At 45.3% G+C, this 15,747-nt stretch overlaps 2 protein-coding genes across 3 annotated transcripts in view; one reads left to right on the top strand and one right to left on the bottom strand.

Annotated features, from left to right (window-relative positions):
- DOCK2 (dedicator of cytokinesis 2) overlaps window positions 1-15,747 on the top strand; it is a 1,232,183-nt gene that overhangs the window by 662,100 nt on the left and 554,336 nt on the right. The window lies entirely within an intron of this gene.
- Window positions 14,691-15,747, bottom strand: part of INSYN2B (inhibitory synaptic factor family member 2B) — a 75,630-nt gene continuing 74,573 nt past the window's right edge. The window contains exon 4 of the mRNA XM_040442845.1: window positions 14,691-15,117. Coding sequence (XP_040298779.1) covers window positions 14,931-15,117 — 187 coding nt within the window. The 3' untranslated portion in view covers window positions 14,691-14,930. The remainder of the gene's footprint in view (window positions 15,118-15,747) is intronic.

Here is a 15,747-nt window from a genome sequence, read left to right as displayed (position 1 = left end):
TCACTGAGGCTGCGCCTGATGTTGGCAGTCCTGGCGCGCCAGGCCGCATGCTCCTGCACACTGGAGCTGAGCGCCGTACCTCCGCTGACCCGATCATGTGATTTGGTGCGGTCACGTGGGCTGGCATCGCTCCGTGCACACTCACAGGGGCCGGCTCTCCTCCCCTTCTTTCAAATACAGCGTGCCATACGGCGCCTGTCAGACCTACGTTTGTTAGTGGGGCACTGTGAACTCCAGTGCCCACGACCCTGGACATCTGCTACACGCCTCTCCGGGAGTATTGTGAGTACCATCCTTCACTCACTATTAGTGTAGGCTGTGTGGGATCTTTTTTTCTAACGGGTTGCCTGTATGTTTATATATTTCTTGAAGGTGATACTGTGGAACAATGCCATACGCCTCACTGCAGTAGTACTCTGTCTTGCCCTATTTTGTGGGGCTGTGCCATAAGAGCCCCCCCCCCCATTCCCTACTGCTACGATTGACCTAAGAACCAGATGCCTGCACCACTGTCTGGACATCTGGTACCGAGAAGCCCACAGGGAGTGACCATTTTCCTACCGACATTCCACACCTTGTGAATAGTGAGGTTCTCAACTAAACCGGTAAGACCATTCCATGTTTTTACATGGTGTCCCTATTGTCCCGGCATCTATTTATGGGACTTGGATTCAGGGACCTTATGCCCTGGGCTGCATGCACCTAGGTTGGCATGTGTTTAGGCCCCGGGTGGTATGCACCTAGCCTGGTGTGTCGCTGCTTTCTAGATGGCACACTAATTTAGGTCCTGCACCTGTTTGTCTATATATGTTTGTAAGGGGTATTTTAACTCCCGGTTATGGGAGTATTTTTTTATATATATTAAAAGTTAAGTTTTACCATGTAACTGCTCCCCTTCCTTTTGGCCTTGTTGATTTCTTAAAATCTCATCCACTTTGCTGTCACTGTGCAACACTGTGGATTTACATCACAAGAATCCTCAAGAGCATGTTCGCTGCATTTCAGTCAGACTACATGCACACGAACGTTGTTTGCTTCCTTGTCTGTTCAGTTTTTTTGTGGACAGGATGCAGACCCATTCCTTTCAATTGGTACGCAAAAAATGCGGACAGAACACTACTGTGCTCTCCACATCAGTATGTCCGTTCCGTAGCCCCGCAAATAAAATAGAACATGTCCTATTCTTGTCCGTTTTAGGCATTGTTACAATGGATCCGCAAAAAAATTAAAACGGATAGCATACGGATGTCATCCGTTTTTTTTTTTTTGCGGATCTGCAATTTGCGCACAGCAAAACACATATGGTCGTGTACATGTAGCCTTAGACTGGGTTTACACATTCATGTTTTGTGATGCAGTTTTTGAAGCCAAAACCAGAAGTTTATTAAAAAAGAGGTGAAATAATATCTGTTAATACTTTGTTCTCTAATGATCCATGCATAGTTTTGGCTTTAAAAACTGCAGCAGAAAACCTGAATCCAACTTTAGGTTCTCCATATACTTTTGGATAGCTCGAACTCATTTAGACCAACAGCTATTTCTTCTGACTCCCAAATACGTGCAAGCGTCACTAATGAATGTGCTTTCAATGAAGCAATGGCTTGTTTCCAACACACACTCCCAACTTTTTTTTTCCACCCGATATCCACCTTTGAGTTGGGATACTCCCATACACATTGTTACCACATACAGGCTGCCAATCTGTTATTTAAAGTGTGAAAAGTGCTGTTAATTGTTAATCCTTCCACAAGAAGCAAAGTCACTAGCCATAATTAGCGAATTCCTTGCTAACACACACGGCCTTGTGATATTAGACAGTCTTTGGATATCTGTTCCTCCCTCCCTCAGGGAATCTCTCCTTTTAAAGGAATAATGATCCTCCTGGAGAAATAGTCTCTTTCCTCGCCTCCAGCTTCACACAGGTTCACAGGCATCTGCTTGTCTCACAAGCAAAGCTAAACCTGAAACCAGCATCTATCCAGCTCCTCCCTCAGAGGGAAAGCTAATGCCCTCTGGTGAGTAAGGGCATAACTAAACAGTGCCACCTAAAGTCAGATTTGGGGAATATATACATTGCATAATGAAAAGCATGAACAGATGAAATAGCATCAAATCGAGAACAATTTGCAAGTAGCCCATTCTGAGGTACTGCACATAGTTACATAGTTTAAAAAGACACAAGTCCATCAAGTTCAGACTTTCTTAATTGATTATATGACAATAATTGTTAGACTAATTATAACTCTTAATGGCATTCTATATTAGATAAGCAAAAGATTAAATAGACAAATCACCTGGTCTAGATGTCACACCCCTGTATCCTAAGAGAATTAAGTAATGTCATAGACAGACCATTATTTGTAAAATATTTAACGACTATAATGACAAGATCTGTTCCTCAAGACTGGGACATAGCAAATGTGGTTCTGATATTCAAAAAGGGTTAAACACGAGCCCAGGAACTATAAGTTCAACCTCTATTGTTGTGTTCTGAGTCTCCCTCCTCTTCATCCTGGAGCAGAGATTCCACCTATAAGTTAAAAGTGTGTGTGTGTGGAAGTACATCCGGATGGAAAACTCGCTCATGTGAAAGATGCCTCCCTCACCTCTTTTCCATACATGACCCTGATGCTGTATCAAGACATTGTGTGCTGCCACTGAGATTTATCAAAGCTGATGAAAGGAAAACTGGCTTAGTTGCCCATTGCAACCAATCAGATTCCACCTTTAAATTTTCTTTAAAAAATTAAAGGTAAAATCTGATCAGTTTTGCTTTGCACCAGTTTGATAAGTCTCCCTGTGTCTTCAGCTTCCTCCCTCATACTTTCTGTCGGTGTCCTCTCCCTCCTTCCTCCATGTCAGCAGCCAGCTCCCGTGGTCTGGTGTGACTGATGTGTACATTGGTTTCTGCTGCTCCTCTCAGCGATTGCATTAAAAAGGGTCTGTATACCATCCTCTACACATCTGTGCTGCAGTAAATTTGTTTGAGATGGATGGGGCAGACATTGGGCCTCATTTATGAAAACTGTCTAATAAGAAATAATAATAAAAATAATAATAAGAAAACTGGCCCATAGCAACGAATCAGAGCTCACCTTTCATTTTTCAGCCAGTTCAGAAGCAGCCAGGGTCAGGCCATCCACTGAAGGGAGGGTGGGCTGTTTGGACACCAAAAGTAGTTTATTATGCTACCTTCCGGGGGCTCTACTTGGTTCATAGACTCTGGCCCCCTCCTTTATTCCCTGTGTAGATGTGTAAAACACTGTAGTTCAGTGATGGTGAACATTATAGATGAGCGAATCGAAGTTGATGAAAAATTTCATTCAGACCGAAGCCAGATTTCCTCATGCATCGTGGTAACTAATCTCATTTTTGCCTAAAATGGCTGCTGCACGTGTTAGGACATGGAGCAAAGAACTCTGGGAACAAGGCATCACCCACAATGCCATGCATGCAGTCAATCAGCAGCCAGCCAGCCCTGTGATGTCACAGTCCTATAAATAGCCTCAGCCATTTTGGATTCAGCCATTTTCCAGTGTACTTAGTGCAGGTAGAGACGTCAGCAGGCGCTAGGGAAAGTGCTAGGAAAGACTTCATTGTGCTGAAAAAACTATTTACAAGTTCAGGGAAAGATAATTCAAGGTGTAGGGAAAGGATAGGGAGGCATCATCTACACTATAAAAGGAGAACAGGGTGCAATAGGAGAGTGTACAGCCTGGGTAATAGGAGCGATTCTATTACACCTTGCTGCACTAATTGGGGATCCAAATATATGTTATAATGCTGCTTTTAGGTTGTTTGCACTATATGATACATCACTAATTCCAGCAAACCTTGCTTGTGATTGGGGTGCAAGTTCTGTGTGATATAGCCATTTACGGGGTGTATTAATAGGAAAGATCCGTACATCCTATTAGCTGTTCTGCGTTAATTTTACATGGTTTTACTTTATTTGAGGGGTGTATTAATAGAAAAAAAAGGAAAGAATAGATGTCATAATTGGCGTTCTACGGTGAAGTTACATTGTACTACTGCCATTTACGGGGTGTATTATGGTAATAGGAAAGATACATACATCCCATTAGCCGTTCTGCGGTGAATTGTGATTGTTATATTTCTTTTATTGGGGTGTAGTAATAGGAAAAAGAATGCATCTTAAATGCCGTTCTGCGTTGAATTGTGATTGTTATTTCTATATTTTTTTTTTTTTTTTTTTTGGGGGGAGTTCATTAATCAAAAAAATATATATATATGCCTTCATTTACGTTCAGCGGAGAAGTTACATTGTACTATTGTAACGAGGGGCAGGCGGCGCGTGCTTCCTTCGGAGCACCGCCGGCAACCTGCGCGAAGAGAGGGGCAAGGACGTAGCCTGTGTCCTCGTCTCCATGGCAGCAGTCGAGCAGCAGGGAAGCCGAGCGCCGATAATGATGATCGGTGCTTGGCTGAGTTGGGCTGCTGTGAGTCATGTGACGCTGGTCAAATCATGTGACTCACCAGCCAGGCCTATTTAAACAGGCAGCCTGCTGGCCACAGATTGCCTGTGACGAAGGTCTTTATACGCTCCTGTATTCCTGGCATTGTGTTCCTGAATCCTGACCTCGGCTCTGCTCGTTTAACCTTGCTTCTGCTTATCCCCTGTTGTTTGTCATGATCTCCTGGTACTGACTTCCGGCTTGTGTTTAGACTCGCTCTTGTTGCTCCCTTGTTCTGATTTGACTTCCTGGTATTTGACTTCGGCTAGTTTGACTTGCTTTGTGTTCTGTTTGTCCTGTCTTTTGTTTTCCCCTGCACTTACTTAAGTTAGGGACTGCCGTCCAGTTACGCCCCGTTACCTAGGACGGATCGTGCAAGTAGGTAGGGGCAGAGGCGTGGGTGGCAGTCAGGGGTGCATGCTTCCCTACCCCCATCCGTGACAGAATCACTGGCCCACCTACATTATGGACCCGATGCGAGTGCTCACTGATCAGATCCATAACCTTGCACAAATTGTACAGCAGTTAGGGGAAAGATTACAGCAACAGGAATCTGCTCAGACCCTACCTGTACTTGGTCCCTCCCTACAGCACATGGAACCCCATGTTAAGTTGCCGGATCGGTTTTTCGGAGACCGCAGATGTTTCCTTGCATTTAGGGAGAGCTGTAAGTTGTACTTCCGTTTATGCCCCTATTCTTCTGGATCTGAACAGCAAAAAGTGGGGATTGTTATCTCTCTGTTACAAGTTGACCCACAGGAATGGTCATACTCCCTGCCCACTGACTCCCCGTGTCTTATGCCTGTTGAAGCTGTTTTTTCAGGCTCTGGGTATCCTCTATGATGAACCGGATAGGGTGACCGTGGCTGAGTCCCAGTTGAAATCCCTCTCCCAGGGAAACCGACCTGTAGAGGAATATTGCACTCAATTTCAGAAGTGGTGTGTTCCCTCGGGCTGGAATGAGCCCGCTCTGAAATGTCAGTTCAGGGCAGGACTCTCCAAAAGTCTTAAATACATGCTAGTTAACTACCCCTGTCCTGACACTTTAGAACAAATTATGACTCTTGCTGTGAGACTGGACAGACGCATTAGGGAACGTCAGCGGGAGCATTTGTTCTTTCCACAGGCTGCGACCAAACCTGACTCCTTTCCTGTGGGGATCCAGGCGGAAACTCTTTTGGATGAGCCCATGCAACTTGGCATGACGAGGAGAGACTACACCGTTCACCCAGGGGCGGACTGAGAACCCTCAGGGCCCCCGGGCAAAATAAATCAAGGGCCCCCTTACAGGCCCCACCCATGTTCTGCTGCAAGCCACACCCTTGTCCCGCCTCCATGCCTTGCCTCCAGCCACACCCTACACAATCTTTAATAAGATTTCAAAGTTAAAGTGACACAAAAGGCACCCAGACCACTTCAGCTCATTGAAGTGGTCTGGGTACAGTGTCCCTTTTGCAAATCGAACTGCAATGTTCTAGAGAAACTGCATTGTTTACGTTCCAGCAATAAGTCGGCCTCTAGTGGCCGGCAGCCACCTGAGGGCTTCCTGGAGTAAAACAGACCTTTGGTCCGGTATCTGACGCTGGACGTCCTCACACCCTGCATGATGACCTCCAGGGTCAGATTTTTCCCCATAGGAAAGCATTGATTCAATGCTCCCATATGGGGTGATCTAATCTCAGCGTTTATTAGTGAGCCTCTGTTAGAAGCAGTGTGGGCATAACTACTGTGAAGGGGGCACATATCTGGGCATAACTACTGTGAAAGGGGGGGAGGCCGTTCACATTAGTGATTAATCCCTTTCAGCAGTCTCCCCTTCAGTGAATGGGGGACTGCTGAAAGGGTTTAATAACTACTGTGAAGGGCCTAGCCGTCTGGGCAACCCCACAGATTATCCCCCCACCCACCTTGTACTTGTTCGACTGATCCGCTACTTGCGGGCTACATGAGTTCAGTCACTTTGGCGCGTGATCCCGCGAGATCCGTGACCTACAGCGGCAGGTCTTGCGGGATCACGCGCTGCAGGACGGGATTGGCCACCGAAGTGACTCAACTCATTCCCGCGCAGCCCAAAAGTAGCGGAACAATTACAAGAGGGGTGGGGAATAGCCAAATAAAAAAATATTTTGAACCAAAAGGTGTTATGGGGGATCTGTGGATGGCACTGTTGTGGGGGGATCTGTGGATGGCACTGTTATGGGGGGGATCTGTGGATGGCACTGTTGTGGGGGATCTGTGGATGGCACTGTTATGGGGGGATCTGTGGATGGCACTGTTATGGGGGGGGATCTGTGGATGGCACTGTTATGGGGGCTCTGTGGATGACACAATGTTATGGGGGCTCTGTGGATGACACACTGTTATGGGAGCTCTGTGGATGACACACTGTTATGGGGGCTCTGTGGATGACACACTGTTATGGGGGCTCTGTGCATGACACACTGTTATGGGGGCTCTGTGGATGACACACTGTTATGGGGGCTCTGTGGATGACACACTGTTATGGGGGCTCTGTGGATGACACACTGTTGTGGGGGGGGCTCTGTGGATGACACACTGTTGTGGGCGGAGCTCTGTGGATGACACACTGTTGTGGAGGGGGGCTCTGTGGATGACACACTGTTGTGGGGGGGGGGGGCTCTGTGAATGACACACTGTTGTGGGGGGGGCTCTGTGGATGACACACTGTTGTGGGGGGGGCTCTGTGGATGACATACTGTTGTGGGGGGGGGCTCTGTGGATGACACACTGTTGTGGGGGGGGCTCTGTGGATGACACATATATAGCAGCATATACAGTGTCATCCACAGATCCCCCATAACAGTGTCCCTGTGAGTGAATGATCCCCAATACACTGCGCATGCGCGAAAAAGACGACTTGGCGCAGTAGAGGTTAACAAAATGCAAACAAAAATAAAGGTTAACAAAATGCAAATATCTAGACCTCTTCAGCACCTCTGTGACGTTTAATTGACAGTATTATGTCTATATCGTGGAAAATACACTGCTCAAAAAAATAAAGGGAACACAAAAATAACACATCCTAGATCTGAATTAATTAAATATTTTTCTGAAATACTTTGTTCTTTACATAGTTGAATGTGCTGACAACAAAATCACACAAAAATAAAAAAATGGAAATCAAATTTTATAACCCATGGAGGTCTGGATTCTGAGTCACACTTAAAATTAAAGTGGAAAAACACACTACAGGCTGATCCAACTTTAACTTTAATGTCCTTAAAACAAGTCAAAATGAGGCTCAGTAGTGTGTGTGGCCTCCACGTGCCTGTATGACCTCCCTACAACACCTGTGCATGCTCCTGATGAGGTGGCGGACGGTCTCCTGAGGGATCTCCTCCCAGACCTGGACTAAAGCATCTGCCAACTCCTGGACAGTCTGTGGTGCAACGTGACGTTGGTGAATAGAGCGAGACATGATATCCCAGATGTGCTCAATTGAATTCAGGTCTGGGGAACGGGCGGGCCAGTCCATAGCATCAATGCCTTCGTCTTGCAGTAACTGCTGACACACTCCAGCCACATGAGGTCTAGCATTGTCTTGCATTAGGAGGAACCCAGGGCCAACCGCACCAGCATATGGTCTCACAAGGGGTCTGAGGATCTCATCTCGGTACCTAATGGCAGTCAGGCTACCTCTGGCAAGCACATGGAGGGCTGTGCGGCCCTCCAAAGAATTGCCACCCCACACCATTACTGACCCAATGCCAAACCGGTCATGCTGGAGGAAGTTGCAGGCAGCAGAACGTTCTCCACGGGATCTCCAGACTCTGTCACATCTGTCACATGTGCTCAGTGTGAACCTGCTTTCATCTGTGAAGAGCACAGGGCGCCAGTGGCGAATTTGCCAATCTTGGTGTTCTCTGGCAAATGCCAAACGTCCTGCATGGTGTTGGGCTGTAAGCACAACTCCCACCTGTGGACGTCGGGCCCTCATATCACCCTCATGGAGTATGTTTCTGACCGTTTGAGCAGACACATGCACATTTGTGGCCTGGTGGAGGTCATTTTGCAGGGCTCTGGCAGTGCTCCTCCTGTTCCTCCTTGCACAAAGGCGGAGGTAGCGGTCCTGCTGCTGGGTTGTTGCCCTCCTACGGCCTCCTCCACGTCTCCTGATGTACTGGCCTGTCTCCTGGTAGCGCCTTCATGCTCTGGACACTATGCTGACAGACACAGCAAACCTTCTTGCCACAGCCCGCATTGATGTGCCATCCTGGATAAGCTGCACTACCTGAGCCACTTGTGTGGGTTGTAGACTCCGTCTCATGCTACCACTAGAGTGAAAGCACCGCCAGCATTCAAAAGTGACCAAAACATCAGCCAGGAAGCATAGGAACTGAGAAGTGGTCTGTGGTCACCACCTGCAGAACCACTCCTTTATTGGGGGTGTCTTGCTAATTGCCTATAATTTCCACCTGTTGTCTATCCCATTTGCACAACAGCATGTGAAATTGATTGTCACTCAGTGTTGCTTCCTAAGTGGACAGTTTGATTTCACAGAAGTGTGATTGACTTGGAGTTACATTGTGTTGTTTAAGTGTTCCCTTTATTTTTTTGAGCAGTGTAGTTTTAAGGAAATGAAAAATTTTATATTAGTCAGCAGTTCAAGCTAGACGTAATGCAAAACTATCTCCCACGATATAGACATAATACTGTCAAGTAAACGGAACACCGGCATCTGGTGTTGTAATGGCAGCGGGGCCCGGTGCAGTCACTGTATTCTATTACACCGGGCCCCACTCACTGTAATACTAATATTCCGATGTGAACAACTTGAAATCCTCTGCGATCCTCTCCCTCTCTGTACTCACAACCTCAGTAGCAGGCCGGGCGGCAGCGCAACTCACTGACGTCACGTGCCTGTCCTCCCACTTTATGAATGAAGTAGGAGGAGCAGGCGCGTGAAGTCAGTGAGTTGCACTGCCGCCCGGCCTGCTACTGAGTTTTAGAGATGGGAAGTTCGGATCTTTTTCATGAATAGGTTCTTCGGTTCACTTCCTGAGCCGGCAGAAGCAAGTGAACTGAAGATCAATGCGCATGCTCAGCTCATCAAATCTTCAGTTCACTTGCTGAGTCGGCTCTCAAGTGAACCGAAGGTCAGGAGGGACTCGCTCCTGGCAAACACAGCTCTGCTGCAGTGGAGCAGACTGATGTAATTACACTGTATAGTTATTGCAGGGATTTAGATAATGGTCTAAGAGTTTATTAGTTAAAAGAATCAAATGAGTCAGAGACTCATTTGATTCTTTGAGTTAAAATAATCCTGTCACCGAGTCCCTGCCAGGCTTCCTGCTCTGCTACGTTGCTGCAAGCACCCTGTAAACACACAGCTCTGCTACATTGCTGCAAGCACCCTGTACACACACAGCTCTGCTACATTGCTGCAAGCACCCTGTACACACACAGCTCTGCTACATTGCTGCAAGCACCCTGTACACACACAGCTCTGCTACATTGCTGCAAGCACCCTGTACCCACACAGCTCTGCTACATTGCTGCAAGCACCCTGTACACACACAGCTCTGCTACATTGCTGCAAGCACCATGTACACGCACAGCTCTGCTACATCCATCCCCGGACGGACTTGTCAGGAGACAGGGAGCCGCAGAGCAGGAAGTCTGGCGGCAGGGACTCGGTGACATGTCTCTGACTCATTCGATTCTTTTAACTGATAAACTCAGACGATTCTCTGAGTCCCTGCGACTCCCCCTGTGCTGTGAATTAGTGCTGGTTGCCTCTGATTGGTTGGAGGGAGGGGCAGGGCTAGCTTCCACTGTTGGCTCCTATTACACCGCCTGCTGCTGCCTCTATGCTACTGAGGTTGTGAGTACAGAGAGGGAGAGGGTCGCAGGGGATTTCAAGTTGTTCACATAGGAATATTACTATTACAGTGAGCGGGGCCCGGTGTTATGTTATTCTGGGGCGGGCCTCCATCCCGGCGGGCCCTCGGACCATGTCCGAAGTGCCCGACCGGTCAGTCCACCCCTGCGTTCACCTGATTTGGATGTAAATACCCTCAAACTAAAGCTGACAGTCTGCAGTTAAAGCACATCTTGTTCGTTTCATTTAAAATCCATTGTGGTGGTGTATAGAGCCAAAAATGTTAGAATTGCGTCGATGTCCCAATATTTATGGACCTGACTGTATGATTTTTGCCCCCATCTGTGCATCTGTGGGTAGATATATGTCATATACACGAAGGTTTTGTATTTCCGTTTTGCCTATGGGGGATGTAGGACCTTGCGCCTGTCATGTGACTGTCACGTGAGTCAATGCTGCTTGACACACGTGACTTCTGTCATTGAATGTGCACGCTGATTGGCTAGATGAGGTGCGTTTGCATCCCAGTGATCCTGGAAGGCGGCATGCCCATATGACGATGCGGTGACGTCACTGACATGCGCAACATGCTTGTGGAGACGCCGACTTGGAACGTCAATACGCTTATGGGTATCGGATGGTATTCAATGTGGTATCAGGTACACATTTATCTTATTATGAATCACAGACATGTGTGTTTGGGCCATTTTTAATTGTCACATATGTGTTGATTAGGTTGAGCCTCCAGTTGATTGGCTCTAGTATGTTATAGGAGTGGTTATTCATGTGTATATATATGACTGCCAATTTTTAGTACTTGTATACTTGATAAAGGCTACTGCGTAGCCGAAACGTCGTACCTATTTGTGTGTGCACTCTTGGCTTCCAATAAATAGACTCACCGGACATGCTGCTGTGATCCTTTTGTTATCTACTAATCTCCCTCTGTAAAGTTCATATATATATATATATATATATATATATATATATCTCACTCCTCCTTAAGGGACAAGTTAGCAGGTTTATCACAGATAATTATAGAAGAGTGAACTGATTCTATACAAATCAAATTTGTTTAGAATTTCCCCAAAATTTGGCTTCCAAGCAAGGCTGAAGTGTTGGCGATTCAATTCTGGTGAATTCTGCAAAATGCATTTTACATATCATAGCAGTGAGCACAACGGAGCAGGGAATATGAAGAGGGAGGATCACATGACATTGAGCGGGACTCTATTCGGCAGGACAATATAGACGTGTCATAGGCACTATGTAAGGTCCCAAGCAGAGACGCCATTCTCCACTTGTCCACTGATATGCCAGGACACAGGACATCTCTGTCACTGACACAGTAATGTAGACACACAATACAGCTTATTTAGGGTACATGGTTTAGGGTCTTACAGGGACAGTGTTAGTGATTGGGATTAGTTAGGTAGAATGAATGAATTAATTGGAAGGCAGGATTTAGCACTAGGAACAGGACAGGGTCAGTTACTGTACAGTGCGTGAGCTGTTCACATACATACAGGCTCTGCTGCACTGCAAAACCGTTTAAAAAAAATGTTTTATGTGCAGGAGCCAGCTAGCAGCCCAATTATTATAAAAAAATAAAAAAATAAGGAAATCTACTGGCTAGATGAGGTGCGTTTGCATCCCAGTGATCCTGGAAGGCGGCATGCCCATATGACGATGCGGTGACGTCATATGGGCATGCCCATATGACCGCGGTGACCGTGTCCTCACTTGGTCACGACATCTAAAGCATTTAATTACCGCAATCGCCATTATTGCCAATCACGGTAATTAGCCACGGATGTCTGCTGTTTGAAACAGTAGAGATCTGCCGGCCATGACGCCCGCTGCACGTGCGAGCGGGCGCCATGTTTACACATCGATCCAGCGCCATACATGTACAGCGCTGGTATCGAAAGGGTTAATAATCAGTGTACCAAACCTGTGACTTGTCATTGTTTAAATATGCTTCAAAATAAAATGTCTGGTAAATGACAGCATAGTGATGGCTAGGGTAATGAAAAATTAAAGACCTGTGCCACGTCATTCGCAAGTGAGATTGTGGGTGGCTGTAGTACTGCATGCAATAGCAGCACAGTCAACATTAGCTGCCTAGCCAGTACTAGAAGCAGGCCACAGCTTGCTCTTGCTTCTGCTAGGTGACAGATTATTATTGTGGAGAAAAAGGACAACATTGTGGACTGGATGGCTCACTCATCATCTCAGTCACATCAGGATGATGTTGATGTCTGACACCATGCCTTTCAGCCAGTGTTCAAAGCACATACTCCTGCACCTCCACCTTGCGGCCCTAGGGAAGCCTTTCATTTACATCATCTGTTTTCAATGATGCCTCCTAATGGGATGCCTTGTTTTTTTTTCCTAAGAAGAGACAACAACACCCTGGGTCCTCTGAAAAATGCTCAATATTGTCTTTTTGTTAATGCGTTTTAGCAAAAACAGGAAGCATTTGGACTACCATGGGGAGGAGGAGGTTCTGGCGGAGGACCTGATGATTGAAATGGATACAGTAGCTGTGGTGGTGATGGCATTATTGTACTTTATTTGGTTTGCAGAGTGCTGTTGCATTGTCTTTATTTCTTTGTGTTTCTAGCCATGGCAGCGTGCACCTGCACATTGGGATGTGCTGACTGACCCCCTTTTTTTGCAGTTGTACTGGAGCTGGAGGTGTGGCTGACTCCAGTTAGTCTTGCACTCCTGACCAGCCTGTCTGCCCCATAGGCTGATTTTAATTTGAGTAACGTAGCTGTAGTCAGTAGGCACTGCAATATACCTGCTGGTTGGTGCACATGTTCCAGGGATGGCGTCCCAAATTCAGTAATAGAAGTAAAGGGTCAGTACTCTGTATAGTAGCTTGTAGAGTTGCTTTTTTTATTGTCACATATCTTTTATACTGTCACGCCTTTCAGCAAAATGTCTGCCTTTTCAAACATTATTTAATATTATTTAATTCGAGTCCAAAGTCCAAAGCTGTAGCCTGCTCTCATTGTATTTATAAGTATAGAGTGGGCTCAGCATGCATGTTGGTACCTGCATCCCTGGATTTAATGGAGGTTGTTATGGCACCAAAAATGGTAAAAGGCAGAGTGGACCCAGCATGCATGTGGAACCTGCACTCCCTGAATTTTATGGAGGCCAGTATGGCACATAACAGGTAGGATTTAGTGTGAGGTTCGATATAGAGAGAATTTTGTACAAAATGTATTTGCCAAGAATCTCAAATTTGCAAAATAAATGTAGCATTAGCAACAGAATGTTTTCTAGAATTATGGTGGTGGTAGTGCTGGTAGTAGTGCCACTTGTAGCCATGGTGGTTGATTCCCTCCTCCATGGTCACGTAGATGCGGACAGCATATGGATGGCATCCGTGTGCTGTCTGAATTTTTTGAGAACCTATAGAAATGAATGGGACCCGCGTGTGATCTGCAAAATAAATGCAGATTAGATGCAGAACCAAAATACGGTCATGTGCATGAGGCCTATTGGAGAAGGGTTTTCTAAGAGCCATTAAAAGAATGGACTGCAGCACATTATATTAAGGGCATCTGTTGGGACGTTAGATGTGTAACGGGCAGTGGGTGTAGACCCACTCTACCAACTAACCGATTTGACTTTGGCTAACTCTAACTCTAAGGTTGTTATCCTGGCGTCCCCTGGTTTTCACCCTTTAACCCCTATGCAAGGATCTGGTCTTGCAAGAGAGCCGCCAGGTCGCTAACCCTTGAGATAGTCCCAATGTAGTTGGCAGCTGACCTACAGGGGTCAGAGACATCAATGCAAAGCACCAGGGCATCAGGCATTATTCATAGTCAGGAGGTAGGCTGAAGTCAAGGCAGGTTGAATATAAATGTATCCAAGAAACAAGTTCAAGTTTGGACGGGTAGCAATGTCAATACGAGAAAAAGGCTAAGGTGGCGGAGTCCATTGTCAGGCAGAAGTTCGGTACATGGGCAATCAGATAGGAACACGCATCTTCCCTAGGTGAGCTCAGTGAAAGGCATTGAATAAAGTTCTGAGAATAAATAGAAGTGTTGATCAGCACCTTAGCATCTGAACAGGAAGCAAGATGGAAGGTTAACTTTTGCAAAGTACAAAGTACAAAAAAGTTTCACTGACTACAAGCCCCAATACACACAGGGTGAGTAGAGTGATGCCAGTGTCCACCCTGGATAACAAAATGGGTCGCTGCACAGAATGTCATGATTAAATTAGCATAGTCAAGATCTGGAAGAGTCTACAGTACCCACAGGGCAACTCATCATGTATAAACTGCATAACAGACTTCAAATGTCAATTTTCTGGTAATAAACTATATTTTATTTTAAGTAAGTGGCAGAAAACTGGTTCCCAGTGAAGCATTAACAAAAAGTTAATAGAATAAATGCTTGTTAATATTTGAATCATGTACCACGTGATATAAAATTATTTATACCTTATAAAAAGCTATTTATACAATAGATTTTCCTTTTATATAGTTACATATGAAAAAAAGTATCTTATACAGATTTTAAAGAGAGGAGGCTCCACTATGTCCAGGAGCACGCAGTCTTGGTTACAATGGTCTTGCACCATGTTAGTTGTCAGATCCACCAGAAACATTTCTTCTTCAATTTTTTTTTTTTTTTCCGGTCTTCCTGTTTTTCAGTAAGCTCAATTTCTGGTTCTGGTTTTGGAGCAGGAGACAGAATAGGATTTGGTTCCACCTTATCAAGTTTCTTCAGAATGTGAAGGAATCTTTCTTCCTGTTGTCTAAAGTCATATTCTACACTAGGAAGTAAATGAATAAAACATATATTATAATTTGCTAATATAGGTTTGGGTCTTTGTGTAGAATAATCCTAGTTTTATCAGTACTGTTTTCCTAATTTCTTATTAATCCCTGACATCCAAAGGTAAAAACAAGACTGGTGCAATACCTTTAAACATGATTGAATATAAATGTTTTATAGTAGCTGTCAAGACTAGCACACTTAAAGGAAATGTGTCATCTCAAAATGAGCTATTGTTTAAATCCTGCTATTATGTTTAACATATTTTTAAATAACTTTTGGTGATGTTATTTTTTAATTTTCCACGTCAATATCTATATTTAAGCAAAAAAACATAAAATCCTGCAGTTTTACACTGGCCTCTAAGCCTAATAATAGGTGCCACATCTTGGTCTGTACAGATCACTTTTTTGCAGTTATATATTATTCTAATTCTGCCTGTAATATGTGTACAGATAAGGCAGAATCCACCATTCAAAATAGGTGGTTGTCAAAGCTTATCTATGCTTCCCTTGTACAATGACCTCTGCACAGGTCACAGAGCATGCACAGAAAATTCTCCCATAGAAGTCAATAGGGTCCCCTCCTGAGCATTGTGTCTATGGCCCATGTGGCTACTGTAAAGCAG

Source organism: Bufo bufo, chromosome 1, assembly GCF_905171765.1.
Source record: "Bufo bufo chromosome 1, aBufBuf1.1, whole genome shotgun sequence".
In the NCBI taxonomy this organism is placed as follows: Eukaryota; Metazoa; Chordata; class Amphibia; order Anura; family Bufonidae; genus Bufo; species Bufo bufo.
This window is presented reverse-complemented; position numbering and strand designations above follow the sequence as displayed.